Source organism: Phaethon lepturus, unplaced genomic scaffold (genome assembly GCF_000687285.1).
Source record: "Phaethon lepturus isolate BGI_N335 unplaced genomic scaffold, ASM68728v1 scaffold14716, whole genome shotgun sequence".
In the NCBI taxonomy this organism is placed as follows: domain Eukaryota; kingdom Metazoa; phylum Chordata; class Aves; order Phaethontiformes; family Phaethontidae; genus Phaethon; species Phaethon lepturus.
Genome location: NW_010547024.1, coordinates 10,435 through 29,829, shown reverse-complemented (window position 1 = coordinate 29,829; position 19,395 = coordinate 10,435). Strand labels below are relative to the sequence as shown.

At 39.5% G+C, this 19,395-nt stretch overlaps 1 protein-coding gene across 2 annotated transcripts in view; it reads right to left on the bottom strand.

Annotated features, from left to right (window-relative positions):
- The window catches only part of SMAD2 (SMAD family member 2), a 40,572-nt gene extending 21,728 nt beyond the window's left edge, over window positions 1-18,844 (bottom strand). The window contains exon 1 of one of the 2 annotated variants that reach the window (XM_010289517.1): window positions 18,550-18,844. In XM_010289517.1, coding sequence (XP_010287819.1) covers window positions 18,550-18,785 — 236 coding nt within the window. In that variant the 5' untranslated portion in view covers window positions 18,786-18,844. The remainder of the gene's footprint in view (window positions 1-18,549) is intronic. The other variant, XM_010289519.1, reaches the window with a different exon arrangement.
- Window positions 18,845-19,395: the final 551 nt, after the last annotated feature.

The following is a 19,395-nucleotide window of genomic DNA, read 5'->3' as shown; positions in this document are numbered from 1 at the left end:
TTGTGAATTATCATGCTGACCCGCTAACATTTTTCCTGAATCTTTCATATCTTTCAGAATCTATAGCCACTAACAAGAGCCACAGCAACACTCAAGAGGGCTGGAACCCCTCTGCTGGGAGGACAGACTGGGAAAGCTGGGGGGGGTCAGCCTGGAGAAGAGAAGGCTCCGGGGAGAAACTTACTGCAGCTGCCAGGACTGAAAGGGGCTTAGGAGAAAGATGGGGACAGACTTTTTAGCAGGGCCTGTAGCAATAGGACAAGGGGTGATGGTTTTAAACTAAACTAAAAGAAGGCAGATTCAGAATAGATCTAAAGGAAGGCATTTTTCACGCTGAGAGTGGTGAAACCCTATCCCAGGTTGCCCAGAGAGATGGTTGATGCCCCATCCCTGGAAACATCCCAGGTCTGGCTGGACGGGGCTCTGAGCAACCTGCTCTGGTTGCAGATGTCCCTGCTCACTGCAGGGGGGTGGGACTAGATGGCCTTGAAAGGTCCCTTCCAACCCAACCTACTCTAGGATTAACAAATTTGCACATCTATGTTCAAGTCAATCTTCTCCATTTGTCTTTTTCCTGAATCTTATAATCATGAGCCTTTCTTCCACTGAATCTAATTTGTCTGACCCTACATTTTCTGAGGTGTTTGTAGTGATGGAGCTGCAACTGAAATGAAAAATAATTTCAGCAAACTGTGATAGTACCCCATTAATCTGTTTCAGAATAGAGATGAGAATTAAAATTAGTTTTCAATTTCTAGAATTCTCATGCAAAGTCTTCCCTACAGATGTGAGCCCGACATTTGTTTTCAGTCATGTTTTCACTCAAAGATTAAACAAGAAAAATGCTACAACCACAGAAAAGACCATGTTTTGACTTGAACAGAATTACTTCATTGCACACAAACACCTTTCTAGCAGCCTAACGTTTACAGGGCTCACTACCTTGACTGAGATTTTTGTCAAGGGGGCAGAACAGAGGTGCAAAATTTGCTTCAAGAACTACACCGCACTATCTGAAATGAAGTTACAGCAGCAAGAAATTGTCACTAGATTTATGGAATCCCATTTTCTCATAACAAATGGGCAAATGCCATTGCTTTAACACTGCTGATGGCTGCTTCTGTAACATTTGCCTAAGAAAACAGGTTATAGTCTATAGGTTGAAGATCTTGTACCTTGCACACTAACTTTTTTGGTTTGTTTTTTGTTTCTTTGTTTAAATCTTGCTATGTGAGATCTTAGATCCAAGACTTCATACAGCAACACACCGAGAAGGAACACCGCTATATTGACTTAAGACTCTGGTTCATCACTGGTGTAGCTGGATTGAAGTTGCACTCCGATGAAGACACTGTCCACTACAATCCACTAATACTAACTTTGAGAAAAGGATCAATTGATGGATGTAAGAATAGAATCCTTCCTCTCATACCAGTTATCTTCCCCCTGATGCAACTGGGGTTCAAGAACTCAAAAAGCTCGGAGGGAGATACACAAAACCTTTGGAACTAGCACAGAAAGGGTCTCAAAGACAACAGTAACAGGAAAGCCCAATTTGAAAGGCTTAGGTATAATATAGATGAATCAAAGTCAGCAATTTAAAAAGTTCATTGGCTTACATACAGAATTCCATTCAGCACAGACAACAGTTCCTATCAAATCTGCTGGATCATGGTTTCCTTAAGTCTGAGTTTCAAATGAAAATATGTGTAGCTGCTTTTATATTCTGACTTGACAGTGCTTTCTATATACTGGCAATTAGCATTTCTCTCTATTCCAGACTAAAATGTCTATGCACCAGCTAGTAGCAACGTTAACTATATTACCTGTCTTTGCAAACAGCACCTCAGCTAGCTGTATAGCAAGCTGTCTCAACAAAAGCTTACTGCAGAATGTAGTCTGGCTGGCCTAAGTGTCTCAACCACCAAAATGTATATTGCTCATGGTTTCTTTTCCCTCTGCAGGCGGTGGTAGAGAAAAGGTTCTCCGCACTATGCTCACTTAGAAACATTAGAGATCTGCAATAATAATGCAAATGTTAAATTACTTTTATAGCTACCCTACTCCCCTTGGAATTTTACATCATTTTGCATCCCTGCAGAATTGACCAATCTTTTTACTTGCATCTCCATCATCCCATATTACAGCGACAATGTCATCTACTCACTTAAATGTACGTAAGCAGGCATACACATTCATCAAACGGCATGACTCATCTGCTTGTGAATGATGTGGTGAACACAGAGGTCCTGATCTCATTTTCTTGCAACAGAAAATGTAAAGATTCAGTAATTCAGTATGAAACAATACTTTTTCTTCCAAGCACCTGCTAGAGGGATAAGCTAACATCTTAACCAATGCTGAATAAAAAGTACAAGTGTGAATTCTTAAAAATTATTTACACAGATCTGCAGTGGCACTCATCCTTAAAAGGAGCTGGACAAGATTATTCCATGGAGACCATTCTGTGATAGACACTGGGGTAGAAAAGCAGACCCCTAGGGAAGTTCCAGTAAAGGGTAGCATTAGCAACCAGAGTAAATGGATATTTACACATTAGCAGTAGAGGTGGGCAGTTAGTTTGCTAACAGATTCTCCCATTCTTCAAAGGAGAAAGAGAGCCTGTTAAGTGTAGGAAAAGGATATTAAGTAATGTCTAAAAGAGCCCTGGACTCCAGAAGAGAAAGGTCTTACAGAACTGGAAGTACAGGCTTCTCTCTCAGCAGAAACTCAACAAAACAATAGTAAAACTGGCAGCTGGGGCACTCAGCTCCCACAATTATGAGTGTTTCCCCAAGTGCCTCCAACCCCTTAGATTTACTTTCATTTAAGCAATTGCTCTTGTAACAAAAAGAAGTTGGTTTTCCCTCTCCCCCAGAATCCAAAAGCAGACCTTTTTTCTTTGAGCATATGCAACACAGAAAGATTACTTGGTCAAAACAGTAACTGTACCTCCTCTCCCTGCCTCCCTCCTCCCCACATACACATATTCAGGACATACTACATCCAAGAAAGAAATGTTTATGTATGGGCTTATTTAGTGGAATATAAACCAGGAACCATTACACAACTTCTCATAATCAGAACTCTTTTACGAATAAAGTTTACATAGAATTTTATATAGTACATTCAAAATCATTACATCAAATACAAAATGCAGCATCTGAACTGAGGAAAATGACTTAAGTAACCTTCCTTACAAATGGATGTATGCTAAAAAATTAACACATCAAAATAGCCAGAAAAGCAGGAGGCACAGGATACAATTAACCTCTCTAACACTGTGGGAAAAGAAAAAAGTCATTGAACAACTCCCATTTACTTCAGCTTAAACTTTAAGGATGTCCACAGGGGACGCAAAAGCCGAACGTGAGGTACAAAAGATACTCTGTTAGAACCTAACATCTGAACTGCCCATTGCTCATTCCAGGGCCAGCAGCTAGTTTCTTCCAGTTCTGCAGAGTGCCAGGCCAACAAGTCGTCTTGATGAACAGTATATGCTTCTGTTGCCTTTCCTAAAGGCATACTTCTTCCTGGTCATATGCGCAACAAATTGCCTACAAAGGCAAAAATACAGATATAAGGTGGGTCTCTTCAATTCACTTTATCCTTCTACCAAATCCTGAGATGCTAGCCCAGTCCTGTCAGACAAAATAAAGCAGCCAACAACAGTCAGTGTTACCTTTATTTTTCTCTCGATGATAGAAGGATAGCACCTCAAAGTTCAAGAGCAATTTTTCCAGGATGCCATGGAAACCAAGCAGAAGTAAAATATTTATTTCTTTTCTTGTTGTCCATATGGTCTGTTCAGACGCAGATCTTATCAAGGAGTCTTTACTCTCTGTTCAAAGTCAGGTGGAGAGCAGCCTGCAAACTTGTAAGCTTCTAAATGGCGAGGTCAAGCAACACAGAGATGGTAGTGTTCAGGACTGGGAAATAAGAGGCATGCAATACAGCTTGGCTTCACTCAAGAGTCAGCAGGGAGCTGGCCACAAGTCTTAACGCTCAGAGACTGAAGACAGGGAGCATGCAAAAGCAGCCTATGGAAATCATGAGCTAACAGCTTTGCTGGGAAACTTGCCCTCCAGTTCCCTGCTCTCAATATAACAACATAGCTTTCAGCAGCTGCAGTTTGTATCTCTCAAACTCTGAAGCAGTCTTACTGGGGGTAAGATGAACCACAACACAGATTTATGACCCCCAATCACATGTTCAAAAAAAAAAAGCCATCAAAACCAGTAACTTCTAGAGGCCCTGCATCCAGTGAGGATGACAAGTGTACAACAGCATTCACAATAGCAGTTCTCCAGAGATTAACTAGGGGGGGGGTGTGGTGTGTGGGTGTGTGAAAAACAACAAAAAACAAAAAACCCAACAACAACAAAGAAAAAAGGTTTATCATGTGGACCCACAGGCTCTGAGGACATGGATGTCTGTACTTTAAAATGTCATTTTTGAAGTAACTTGGAATTCCTACACTGCTTTCATTTGTTACACTATTATAACCAATAAAGGTTTTCCAATTGCTGTATTACTTTGCAGTTTCTCACAGTATCTTTAGAAATGTAAATACAGTGCTTCAACTGGGACAGAAGTTTGCAAGCTTGAAAATCCCATAGCCAAAAGTACCATGTTCATTACATGTCTGAGCAAACTAACGTTGACGATAAGTCATCCGTATTTCGTCTGAGAACACCACACTAGAAAAGGTCTTCAGACTTTCTGACAAAAGCTTTCCAGAGAACACAAAACCACCATCTCCTCAAAGAAATAAAGGATCAAAACTCTATTATCGCAGTAAAGGAAGCATAACCAAGAACACATGCTCCAAAAACATCCATTTAGGAAAAGAATCAGAGCTCCGTGTAGCCAGTAAGATGTTGCACCACATCATGTAGCAAGCTGCTATGAAGCGAGTATGTTCAGCAATTCGGACTAGCTGAGAAATCACCATCTGTCCTCCACTCATTATACCATGCCTATCAAAACAGTTGATCAAGCAATTCCTTTTAATATTTAAATTACCACTGAAATGCTCCAACTAAAGAGCCAGAGGACTAGCATGGTCTTCCAGGCCAGCAGCAATGTTAAATACTTTTCTTTTACTTACAAGTTACGTAACAAATGAAGAACCTAACAGATTAATCTCAATTTCATTTCACACCACATGTGGTTACTTTCTCTTTTTTCTGTTTTTTATTAGTAAGCAATATCATGCAGTGGGTTAAGATGACAGCCAATGCAGTTTCACAGATGAACATTCTGCGTCATCCTTAACAGGCCTAAGCAGAATCAGAAGTATCAAAGGACAAAGTATCTTTATAGGAAGACATATCCGTCACAATACTGGCCAATCTATCCACAACAAATTGGTTTGTTAACAGCAGACAGCAATCTCATAGAAGATCATACTTTCAAGACACACACAGAGCTCGGCATACACATTTCAGGACTAGCACCAGACAGACATTAAAAAAATGACCTTTATCTCAAGTTCTCCAACCACTATTAGTGGTAGATGCAGTAAAAGCTTCTCCCACAAGCTAACAGGTACAGCTACCAAAGGCTAAGTCAATTTTTGTCAAGCAGTCCGTCATCCTCCAAGTGGGTGAGCAGCTGATGCTACTGCATGAGTGGGCTGTTTTGCAACTGATGGACAGCTGAAAAAAGATGTGACATTTTGATTAACCTTCTCAAACTAGAAAGTATTTGGGGTAGTGAGGGGGAGGGATTAGCTCTGCAAGATATTTATCTTGTCCACGTTCCTTGAAATCTATGCTAACTTGGCAAAAAGATTACGCTCAGAACAACAGTTACAGGATCTTTTAATACCTCATTTCAAATGGAAGCTGCCTCTGGACAGCTTCCCCTATGAATTACACACCCATCTCGAGAAACCCAGGAAGACAAGTGAACGTAGGACAGAAACATAAAGTGCTCAATGCAGGGAAGCCACTACACCCAGAATGACCTCTGTTGCAGCCCAAGCCATGTATACTTAGCAGAAAATCTGTGAAACAGAGAATACATTGAACTTGATCCATGTCCCAAACAAGAGGCTATCTCTAAAGATGAGGGATATGAGGATTCAGAGAAACTATATATTTTAGTTATATAAAATTAAAGTTTTATGTAACTAAGGCAGGCAGTGTTTCCTGCAAGATATTTCAAATTAAGTTAAGGTTTGAGCCATAGAGGAAGCTTCTCCAAACAACATATTGGTGAAGTGAATGGTACTTGCGCTGTGACTGTTATATTATTTTGATAAATATGTAAATACATGAATTAAGTCTGACAACCACTCAGAGCAATGGCCATATTTTATGAGAAATATTAAAGAAAATTCACAACCTGCAAGGAAGCCATAGAAGTGCTTGAAGAGTTTCAGTGTTCAGATACAAGACAGCAGTATCTTATTTTAAAAACGTATTTGTATGTTTGCTGAGATACTATATTGCCTTGTGTGCTTAGCAAAGGCAAAAATCAAGAAAGCAACTTAATAGCCAAAGTGCCTAACTACAGACCTCTGCTCTCCTAAGACCCAGAAACAGAATACAGGACCCCACAATAGATACTACTGACAGAAAATCTGAGAGTGTGCAGGGGACACCCTTACAACAAGAATCAAAAATCTATTTCCTGAGCTTCACTGCCCAGAGCTAGACAGAAGGAAGAGTTAAGATCACGGACAAGTCCTGAAGTCTTCGGCATCTTGCTCATGATCCACACCCAGAACATGCATCTGAAGATGAAGCCCACCAGAGCACTCTTGTCTCACATGCAATTGCTTAACAGTTAAAGCACTTTCCCAGGCCAAGGAAGTTTCTTTTGCTCACTCCACCTAACAGGAGTCACCCTTGATCTACCACCATCTGCTGAGGTGGCAGTTGCCCTGCTCTCTCTCTGTCCTGTTGCAGCCAGAGATGAGAGTTTCAACAGCTTGAGGAACGTTAGCATTCAAGTGAACAGTTATGTGGCTTCTCACTGCAAGAAGAGCTGCTTAAAACCTTCTTGGAATGTCTGTGGTTAGTGGCCAAAACATTAAAGGGTTCCCACATAATGAACAAACATGCTGACATTGGGCTCCAGTGAAAATGTCTTCCTATCTTTGAACAGGCTATTACAGCATTTTTAATATGTCTGCCACCAACACAGCTTGCAACAGGCACAATCACTTCAGTAGGCCTTCTCTTCTCCTACTATAGTCATCTGAGATGTATAGGGGACAGCAACACATTGATTTTTGGCTACTAACTGTGCTTAGACAAGGCATCGGTCTGCAAGACAGGTACCTGGGACATAAGCAGAACATTAGACACTCCAAATTTAAATACAAAGCAACTAAAAGTATTTTCATTATTAGCTTTCTTAAATGGACACACTTGAATTCTTTCCCTGATACGGCCATTAAGTTTATAGTCAAAGCACAAGTTGAAATAATTTCAAGTATCAACAGAGGAACTTGAAGCCTGCCACAAAACTAAGAGGAAGTGAAGACCAGTTCTGGTTCTGTAACTCACCAATTCAACTAAACAGTATCTTTGAAATTCTGCATTTAAGCAAAACTCAAGAGTCTACTTCTTTTGCATCAGGCTTCTCTGTATCCAGTATCTAAGATAACCCAAGCATGCAAAGAAACGGTCAGTTTACCTACAATTACAGGCAAAGGCTCCAAATGAAAGCTTTCAATTCTGGACCTACTGAAACTTGTTTGTACGTTTCAAAATAAAAAGCCACAATTTGGGGGATCTCTTCTGAACAAATGCTGAAGTCAGATTACTGTGCAGCACTTGTCCAAAGGGATTTCCCCAATCTCATTGTTCTTCTGCCAATTTTGAAGCATATGCAGCGAGATGTGAACTTACTCCAGCTCCTGATTGTTCTCTTGTATCCTGCTGGTCTGCTTCAAACAATGCAGCATGACAGAAGCCAACGAAAGCTGTTCATGATGAGACTATGGCATTATATACAGTAAATTTTAGAAGCTTTCCACCAATCAGCACTGCAACCAAGTCAGAGTAAGTGAACAGAAACAAGTAGTAAACAAGACATGGGAAATTACTTTTATTAAATTAGCAGGTGTAGATTACAAACAGGATTAAATCAGTAGGGAACCCATTAACTAGCTATTTGTGTTCAAAGCTGCAGCAGTAAAAGAACTGCAGTATGTTGTTTATCCTACAAATTCTTCCTAGACTAACAGCCTGAGCTACACAATTGGGAAGTTTTTCCTCTAAAATTGCTCTAGCCATCATAAAACATTCACACCAGTAAAAACAGCACTCAGGTGTTCTGTTGCAGTACCAAGAAAACTAAATTGGCTGACTTCTACAAAAGAAGAATATAATGAGGAGAAGAATCTTTGCCACACTGAGTAGCTGGCCTGATACAAGGACACCAATTACCACAGTAAGCCAAGAAATAGCTTAGCATTGACTTGGGCTCATTACAGCCCCAATTCTTTTATTGGAGGAAAAATAAGTACTATTTATGAGATAATTTGGGGATCAGTATTGAAAATAAAGCTCAGTCCACATTCTTCCTTGAGTGACCAACATGTTGTCTTATTCTTCCTAGTTAGACCTTCGTACAGGGATCCACTAAGCAGGGAAGTTGCTAAAGTAATCACAAGTGGCTATTTTTCACTTGCTTAAAATTCAACAGCTCCAGCATTAGTTGTTAACCTGACAAACAAATTAATGGCATATAAAAATCAAGCAAGTTTTAACATTTATTAATTTTGACTCTTCCTGCTCCTTACCATTAAGGCAATCCTAATGAGGAGCAACAGTAACTAGAAGGTAAAAACTTCCACAAATTCCAACAACTTTCCATCCCTAAATTTGCTTTCCATATCACTGATACTTCAAACAGGAACAATGCCATAAACTTACACTCCCTAACCAAATAATACAGTTTATACCAGTGAGGCAAAGAGATGGCATTATCACACACCTTACAAAAATTAATCTCAATTTATAGACTGAAAAATGACAGTAGATTAAAAGCTTGTAAGGTTACCTGGGAAAAAGCAGCAGAGCCAAGGCCAGAATCCACATCCCCTGAGCCTTTATCCAGTGCTCCAGTTAGTACACAATATAGTCTCCAAAATTCAATGATTTTTCCTCCTGACTCAAGAGGGAAGCTTCTCTGAACTATGCAGCATTTTACTATTGAGTAAGTACCTTGCATATTTATATTTTTACATGGTGACCTACCTCAAATGACATGCCAATACTTTCTGCTTGGCATACCAACCCTGTAACAAATTAAGTGGGTAAGTCACATGGCTTCCTGAATTGCACGAGCTGAAAACTGGCAGCCCTAGGTTCCTTTGTTTAATACTCTAAGACTTCCTTTTTCTGGATGACATCAATATTATAAGATGCTGTAACCTGAACTATGTCGATACTAAAACTTAAACTTACTTACAAGAATTCAGTCCTCAACATCAGCCACAGCTATGCAACAAACCAAGTTAACAGCTATGTTTTCGTATTTTTAATAAAACCTCACTCAATTACACTTGGGCACAATCACCACTCTTAACTTCAATCAACACCACATTAGAAGGCTAGAAAACTTAAGCCTTCAAACACATCTTCTAAAGAATGACTGACTTACACTAGAGCAAGGCCCCAACTGCTGTAATACGCAGTGCCTGCGCAGTGCCCTGTTGATGCACGTATATTCTCTGTATACAGATATCTAGAATAAGGTCTTGCTGCTAAGTGGCCATTCAAGTAGGAGGAAAAATATGCTATTAGAAAAAAAAGCATTATCTTAGGCTTTCATTAATCCTGCATCCTACCCTACATACCAAATACACTGATGCTACGAATCAAACAGGAGAAAGCAAGGAAAATTTAACTTGAGGCTATAATGTGGAAGTTATGTAGGAAGGGTTAAGGAAAGAGGGAATGACAGTATTTAACTTCTTGACTTACTCTGCTTTGACCGTTCACTGCACTGTCACATGCCCATCCATGATGGCTCTTCTCAGTAAGTAGGAAAACAAGACAGTGTTGACCAGTTCACAAAAGAACATTTTTAGTAAGAAATGCTCCAAGCATTCTTTTCACAATCAAGCTTCAAAAAGATATTTAAAGTCGGTTTCTGAAGACAACTAAACAACTTCTGTTCTGCTTATCCAGCTCCTGTTGTATTTATCCAGCTCCTTCCCCGAGTAAGCATTTGATACTTCCACATGGTTAGGTTTTTTTAGTTCATCTGAACTTATTTTTCTTTCACCAGCTTAAAAGAAATTGAGAAATTTGTGAACAGCCACCAGCAGATCTTCCATTTTACCATTTTTAAATTTAGTTTTGTGATAAAACATCCATTAAAAAACTAGTTGTGTAGTTCAAGGAAATTCATAAGAGTACTTTTCAAACAGATGCAGGTCGTGTCACCAACACCGTCCTACTGATTGCTTACCTCAAGTTTAGAAAATAAGTTTCATAGAGACTCGAAGTCAAACTTGACACGAATTTTTATTTCCCATTACATGTCCATGCAGCATCTAAAGGTGTTCTGCAACTGACAGTTTGAACATGTCATTTTACACATATGTAATTAGGGCCAGCATCCTTTTGTCTACAACCACCCCATCCTGAACATTTAGAAACTAAGATGACCTGGGCCCATTTACCTTCGAGCAGGAGATGGTCTTGGAAAACCAGATGCCAGCTTCTGCCACCCCAGCTCCAAGAAAGACCTCACTGAGTTTAGTGCAATCTCTCAGAGCACTCCTGTTCTCTCTCTGCACACTAACGCACGTTGCACAGCACAGCACTACAGAACACTGGACCAGTTGAAACCTGTCATCATAAAATTCTTGAAAGAAGCTCTCAATACAGATTAGAAGACACCACAAAACGTCAGAAGAATAAGCCCAAAGTCAACTGCTTTGCACTTGCCTCTTTCAGTGACAACAGACTCCTTCTGCAGGATCATCTTTTCACGCTTATGTTCAGGCAATGCAGGTGGACTCTATTCACCTGGCAGGCAGCTGCCTGGCTGTTTTCTAGGCTTGACATTCAGGCTACACAACAGTATTTACTCTTAGTATTTACTAAGAGGAAGTCAGGAAGCTACAAGGCAAGCTGCCGCAGGAGTACGTACGCATGGGGCCAACTCTGAGATGAAAAGATGTTGCACACAATAGAAGTCACTGCAAAGCACACCATCATTCTGTCCTCACTCCCCTGTGGAGGCCAGAGCCTGGTATGACACACTTAGAAAGCACCAAGAACTTCCTTTAGTCTTTTATACAGAGACAAGATTCAAGTCCCACCTTATTTGCAGGACTGAGAAAAGCAAGGGCAACTTGATCCTCCTGCTACGCTTTTCCAGTGAGCACATCCAAAGCCTTCACAGCACCAGCTATCACAAGGAAGATCAGGGGATTCTGAAGCTAATCTTGGCTAGAAGCTAATCTACTAACACTCCCCAAAACCTCAGCCATCTCTTGCATACTTCCAGGAAAGATCTCTTTGGCTTTGTTCTGAAGCTTTGTTCAAATTATTTTTATTGAAATTCCAACAAGAGCAGAGTGGGCTCTGCTTCACCCTCAATAATCCTGTCATGAGAAAGACGAGCCAGCTTATCAACAAACAATTTACAAGCACACTCTTCCTGTAATCTCAGCAATAAAAAGGGTGCTTTAGTGTATTCTGATGTACTGTCTTAGATATCTATACTTATTTTAGAAAGCTTAAGATGTTCAACTATAGTCTTCAAACATTTATAGAACCAATTTACATCTAAGTGAATGCATCCAGACTGAAATATGGTATGTGGTTTGAGGACGTTCTTTATACACAGCAGTTCTCAACTTGTAAGCTATGATTAAAAATCAATGTCCACACCCAACTTCAATAGCGAATTATCCCAGCTCTACTACAAGCCTACAGACAGTGCCAAGTTCTGCTTCTGGGAAAACAGATTTCACCTCTGTGTGGACAGCAATGTTATTTTAGGATCTGCTGTGCCCATCCAACTGCCTGCTGTTGTCCTCTTAGCTAACTCACTCATACCTTAGCAGCAGATGTTGGGAATTTGCCTAAAACATTTCCAGAGGAACCTCCCCACCACCACCCAGTGTAATTGTTGAAATGACCTATGGCCTTAACCTGAGAAGAAACAAAGGAATTTCTGTATTGCTATCCTCTGAAGTAACCTATTTTGGGGGAAGATCTTAAAAGCTTGAAAACAATCTATTCTAGAAGCTACGTTAGACAACTCTGCTCTCCTGGTGATCAAAAGCATCCCTAAAACTAGGTTACTGCATGCAGCTATGTGATCACTTTCCTGAGAAATATTCCCAAGGAATTAAAAAAAAAACAAACATGCGAGTGGTAGCACAGGTTATATTCAAGAAAAACTGTGCCCTTTCCACCTAAATTAGAAGTTACTTTTTACTCAGTTATGTGAAAAAGGCATCAAAATGTCACCATTTTTAAAGATTTGTTTTCTCTCAAACAGCAGTTCCAAGCCAGTTGTCCTATCTTTAAACAGGTCTTTTCTTTGCCTAGTTTCCTTCTGCAGTTAACTCCTTTGTAGACACTTCGATCAGCACAAGTTCCATGAATGGAGGCCAGTATTAACTAACAAAGCGTGCCAGCCTTCAGAAAACAATTTTGACATGTGCCGTAAGCTATGCCTAGGCTGCTTATCTTATCTGTACTGTGAAGTCACAGCTTGGAATGAAGAAAGGACTGCAGGACAAGCAAGCAAAGGAGTAACATGAGCATAATAGAGAAGTTCCTAGTTTCTTCAGAGAATTTTGACCATGTCAAACGGTCTTGCCTTCACGTGTTTGATGAACTTGCACTAGATTCTGCAGTTTTAAGTAGCTGCATCCTTGCAGAATACATCAGAAATGCAACAAAATTAAGATGTACTGGATTTATTTCGGGGACACTGTAAGCAAGTGTAAGAAAAGTAGTCAAGTGTCAATAGCATTAGTCACTTGATGTTAAAAGAGCAGCCTTTTAGGATCAGAAGTCACATGAAAACGAACTCCTGGATATGCAGATTTTTGCTTCACAAAAAACCTGCAAAACATTACAGCCTTCAGCAGCAGTCAATATGTATCACTACATTTTTACATTCTTAAGGAAAAAAATATTAAAAAGGTATTCAGAACACAATGCTTTAATACCATCACCACACTATTTCCTCAGGACAGTCAGGGTGTGGTTGGTTCCATGATAGCAGTTTATAAAGTTACCAACTTTCACTATTGCCTGAAGTGAAAGAAAGGTACCAGGTATGCCTTTATAATACTACTACTTCATCCTACTAAGCTCAAAGAAACACCAGCATTAGTGAAGTGGGTCAGTAAGTGGCTCCTAATTTAAATGCCAGACATTAGCATTGATAAAAAGTATGCAGAATTCACCTCATAGTTGAAGCAGAAGCCAGGTGCTTCAGAAGTCTAATTGTTCACTGTAAATCCCACAAATCAGCTACACTTCAAAAAACAATGTCCGGATTTGAGCCCTTCTTGTTATCTCTCTCACTTAAGTCAGAATTGGGAGGCTGCTGAAAACAAAGCAAAAATAAGCTTCTAAAAACCAGGAAATGTAGCACAGGGATGCTACCCTCATGTTAAGCAAGAAGGACAGAGGGCACAGATAAGACTACATTTTCTACATACATATCGAACTGTAAAGCAAGAAAAAACATTTTTCAGATAATACGTTCCAAAACTGTAACAGCACAGCAGGCTGGAAAGCAAGAGTTTGACAAGAGTGTTAGCCTTCTCTCTGGGCTGGAAGCAACTGCTGCATTTCGCCTAACTTGCACAGTACTAGCACACCAGCAAACAATCTCTGAATCGGGATTTAAAGGAAGTTGGTCTTAAAACCTTATTTCAGCCAGTAATCTGACAGATCACTTTTTCACCAACATTCAACATCGTTTTGCTTCTGTGCTGTAGTTGCATCTAATATAAAGCAGTGATAAAATCTACCTCCTCTGTAGAAACTCAGAACTTCCCATTAAAGCTAAGATTCAAATGTTAAGTACTGTTCCACACATGGTATCAAAAGCAAGTTTACATAATAACTGTAATGTAACTACTACTATTAACGATATAACTACTAAACTAATTATCCTTTCAAGAAGTTTAAGTTATCAATCAGGAAGTTGTTTGATGTTGTATCAAATCCTTTTACATTACTGAGATGAGTACACAAACATCTGGCAAAAGAAAGAGAGGTATATTGTTATAGATGCATCTTTTAGCTGCCCCCTTCCTCCCAACTACAAATAGTCTTTGTCAGGACACGCATGAAAGCTGTATTCACCATGCAAAGCCAAAATGAATGAAAGCTAGAGATGCTGAGACTGATGGGAGGCACCTATCGCTTTCTTTATCCTCCTGCATATACTGGAAGGGAAAAAAAAAAGATGCACGTATACACTGAGTGATCTCGTATGCTTCAGTTCAGCATTGCATCATGCAGACCATGTAGAATAGGGGAAAACTGCCAGCAAGGAGATGAGATACAGCAATGCTCTGTGGGTTCAACAATGGGTAAGTGAAAGCAGAGTGCAAGATGGAATCTGCTAGGGAAGAGCAAATGGGTTATGACATGCAACAAGTGAAGACTACAGTTGTACCTGGGGAATACTCCATACAGGAAGGTCATCTCCATTACTACTCATCCTTCATAGGAGATAAGGCCGTAATACAGTTGTCACATTACCCAAATGCTGGCATGGACGCAGAATTCAACACTTGATACTGATGTGCCCAGTTACAGCTCAGAAAGGACAGAGTCAGTGTGTCTGCACTAGTCTTCCCGATACGCAAACTCTAGAGAAATATAAGGCATCACAAAGGAGTCTAAACTCAATGCTTTCCTTCCCCTAGCTTATTTTTAGATTTTAAAAATATAGGCGCTCCAACAGCCCAGGTCAACATTATCACGAACCTACTCCAACTAAACTATCTTATTAGTTGTACCTTATCAGTCATTTTACAAAAGCAACCACATTTTGTTAAGTTTTATTTAAAAGAAGCAAGAAGAAAGCATAAGGCATATCTACTCTCTTTTTAAGATGGAAAAACCACACAGCTGATCACACCAAAATACTGGGACACTGAAACTAGTGATTTGCGTTTCCTTGCTTTGGATTCCAGTACTCTGTATTGTCACCACTGAAATGACTTTTCAAATAATGAAGACAGACTATGAATATGCCAGTTCACTACTTACTACATGGCATGGTTTGGTTTGTTAAAGGCTTGGATTTCAGCTATCACTAGTTACAAACTATTTCAACAGAACAATCTGTGCTAATAAGGAAGAAACTGCTCCATTAGAAGATGACTTGTATAAATGGATGCTTCTGCTCTGTTTCTTCACTAACTACTTCTTGTGCTCTATTTGTGTCAAAACTGCAAAGGAGAGCATAAACACAGGATCTGAAAGTCTACCAAATTCATTACATATTTTAGAAAAGTGAACTCGCGTACCAACATTTAGTTTCAGGATACACAGGGATTATGCAATTAGAATCCCACTGGCTTGCTGGGAGGGTTCAGCAAGATAACTACAAATTACTTAGAGGGCTAGTGTCAAAAGGACCTCTGCACTTATTTAGCCTCTGCTCTAGATTACTGACCCACTTATGAAAAGCTAAGCACCCCTGCTGTGCGATGCCAACACCCACTCCATCTGTTTGCTTCTGCTTTCTCAGAACCTCTATTAGTCTGCCTAAGAAGTTGTGTTAATTACCACATGAGCAGCTTTTGCACAGTACACACAGTATCAGCCTCACTTAGTATGTAGTCACCTTGACAAACAGCACAGAAACTGAACAATCCCAAACACAGTAGGGTTATCGATGACATACAGTATGTACATGCAGATTTCTGAAGAGGCAATTTAATGCAACTTTTGTCCAAGCTGCTCTCAGTTTTGAGAACAGCTTGTAGGCATTCAGTTGCTTTAGGTTTCAATGATGAAAAAGTGTATCAGAGTTAAGTACTGTATCAAACTCCCTGGAAATCTCCAAGGGAACCAGAAACTTGTGAAACCACAACTGAAACTTCTGTTGAGGAAATAATGCAACAGTGGCAAATGGGAGCATCCCACAACACTTGCCAGTATCTACACTGAGTTAAACAGTGTTAGTAAGTAAATCTAAAGCTAGTTAGAAAAACACAAACCAACCAACCCACACAAACCCAAACCCAAACACCCTCCCCATGCAGAACGTTTGGAAAGTTATCCCAGCTGCCACATCAGAACTTCATCTCAGCAGCTTAACACCTCAAACATCCTGCTGACTAGGAAGAAAAAAATGTTTCAAATTCAGCATTTTATTATTTATCCCTGCTGATCTGCAGATCTTTAAGACATTCATTAAAGTGGGTCTCGAGCAGTGGTTTCAACAACTTACTAAACCCAAGAAAAAGAATCTCCAGAAGTCATTACAGTACTGAGTTGACATTTGTTCTTTCTTGGGAATCCAGACTGCTGCTGTCAAAGTGAAATAATATCAACAGTCCAAAAGCCAACTATGAAACTCAAGAATTCTGTATAGCACTGCTGGCAACCCTGATATCATCTCGCTCCTTAATACCAAAGCCATTTCTTAGTTTAAAATTAAACCTTGTAGAATAGCCAACATCACTTGAAGAGCTCTCTAGCTACCAGCTTACTCCTAAGGTAGTCAAGAGAAGTAAAACCTAGGTCCAGTCCTTTTTACAGCTGACTGGAGGATGGATGAGAAACAGTACATCACAGCCGAACAAGAAATGCTGGTCACAACACAGAGGCTATACAGAGTACAACAGAGCTTCATATTCTATTTTAAAGAATTATTTACTAGGTCTACTTTAACACAAAAGGTCATGCAAGCAGGAGGAGATACTCAAATGCAGACAACAAGTAGATTAGGAAAACAATGACAAATTGGCATACTGTTTGTGTCTCCTAACATCATCTTCAAAATTGAACTTAAGACAATTATTCTTCTGAAGTAGCAGTACTTACTGCCCCAGTACCCCTGCAGGAAAGCTCTGGGAAGTCTCTCTAAGAGCTTTAAAAGTTAGATACTCATTTTATATCAAGTAAATGGCATATTTAGCTTCTGTCATATGAAACACCTTCCAATTAAGCATTTCATATTTGTTGTGGTAGACTTGCTAAATATATAGAGTCATCTCATGTCAAGTCAAGAAATATATATCCCTATAGGTTCCAATCTTAGTCTACTGATATACACTAAAGACAAGAAACCTCTAACATTTTAATTTTGACTGTTTTCCAGCTGGCAAAAGGAAGAAAGAAAAAGGGAAACCCAGAGAATTTTGGGACTGCTCTAGGTAAGAAATACAAGCCGAGGACAGCATTAGAAACAAAAGGTGAATAGAAAAGAGAGAGAACAGAATTAAAGTAGTCATTCATTCAGAGCATACTCATGATTTTCCCAGAAAGCTGTGTCAAATCTAAAAGAGAATGCTAAAACCATTATCAGGTAACAGCTATAACACATTTGATATATGGTAATCGTTACTGACACCAGTCAAATCTAGATTGTGCTATGATTAATACAAAGTTTAAAAGTAGCTGGGATGAATCTGCTAATACAGAAATTAAGGTCATAAACCAGATGCAGTTTCTCTCTCCTAGAAATTATTTTAAGTGTTGAGGGGCTAAGTGCCCAGAATATTCCTGTGCCACCAGATCCTCTAACTTTTTCATAGAGAAAGACACCAGTGAAGTGATTTGGTACTTATGTTGCACCTAAGGAGCTTACAGAGGCACCTTACTGGGATTTCTGTACAACATTGAATCGAGAGCAGACTGCATTATACTTACAAGCATAACCCTTGCCTCTCGCACAGCAGTTGCTATGAATTAAGTTGAGAAAGTCAAAGGGGTAGAATGCAAGTTGTTCACCTAAATGTATACACATATCAGGAGCAGAAGAGCAGTTCTAGAAATACTCCAGGTTATTAAATAGAAAGCACTTTCAGTAACCAATAACAAATAATTACAGTAAATAAACTGGTCTTCAGACAACCTGCCTCCAAAGATAAAATTTCCCTTCAAAAGGGAACACAGATGCAGCTTGTACAATTTAAATGAAATTACCAGATACAACTGAAAATAATTACATGACTGAAGTGTTGACCAAGGAAAACTAGTCGTCTTTTTTTTTTTGAAGTGGAAGTGTAGGTTCAAGTATGCCCCTCCAATTATAGACAGAGTCATTAAATAAAAGCATAAAGCAGTGCTACAAATTAAGAGGTGTGCTAGGCACCACTAGAATACATACAAATTGGAACCTCCATAGCAATGAAAATTGAAATGTAGAGATAATTATTAGAAATTGTGACTTTACAAAGCATGTGATTCAGTTGTAAGCAAGCACTATATAGAACCAAAATAGGTTTTAAAGAAACTTTAAAGAATCAAAAGCATGCAACTGATTTTTTTTTAGTCATTTGTTCACAGGATAGCCTAAACATCCATTTAGTCATTTCTTAAGTGGCTGTAACATTTCAAACACAACAGCACTTACCTTGGTATTGTCACACATTTTGTATTGCAATTCTGAGTGGTAATTGCTTTCTCAAGCTCATCCAGCTGTCCTGTTTTCTTTAGCTTCTTGACCAAGCTTTTCACTGCTTTTTCACACCACTTTTCCTCCTGACCATTCTGCTCACCACCACCAGCCCCTCCAGAGCCACCAGCAGATTTTTTCCACCCCAGAAGTCTCTTCACAACCGGTGGAGTGAATGGCAATATGGATGACATGACTTTCACCAAACAGAACACTCAGCAAGCAATAAATTAGAGAGTCCCGTCTGATCCCTAAAAACACAAACCAAAACAGAAACATTAGCACTGAGGTTTCACATGAAAAATACCTTGCTTAGGACCTTATATTACCAAATGCCATAGGACACTGCATCCCAAGAGAAGTCAGATAATAGTTCAGAAGTAGTCTGCATCACGGTTAGGTACTTCATCAATAAAGTTCAAATGCAAGTTTGCTGCAGACTCTTCAACACTTAGCATAGACCAAAGTTACTCTTGGATTAGACATTTAATTTCTCCTCAAGTCTTTCCTGGCTAAAGTCAACTCCAGAAAACACAGACGTTAACTTGAGTCTACCTTTGCACCTAGGCTGGCTGGTTTTAGTCATTTATTAAAATTTTCCACAAGTGACTGACAAATTGCATACAAATATATGCATGTTATGCCCAACTCCAAATTAATGGAGCAAGCAAAATTGTGTTTGGAATGTTATTTAGTCATCACAGCTTGACAGAAGTCTTCCAAGAGCCAGCCATTTCACAAGCCTTTTCTCATTTTGTTTATCATGTTTCAAATAACCACCAATTTTTCTTCCACTGGGGACAG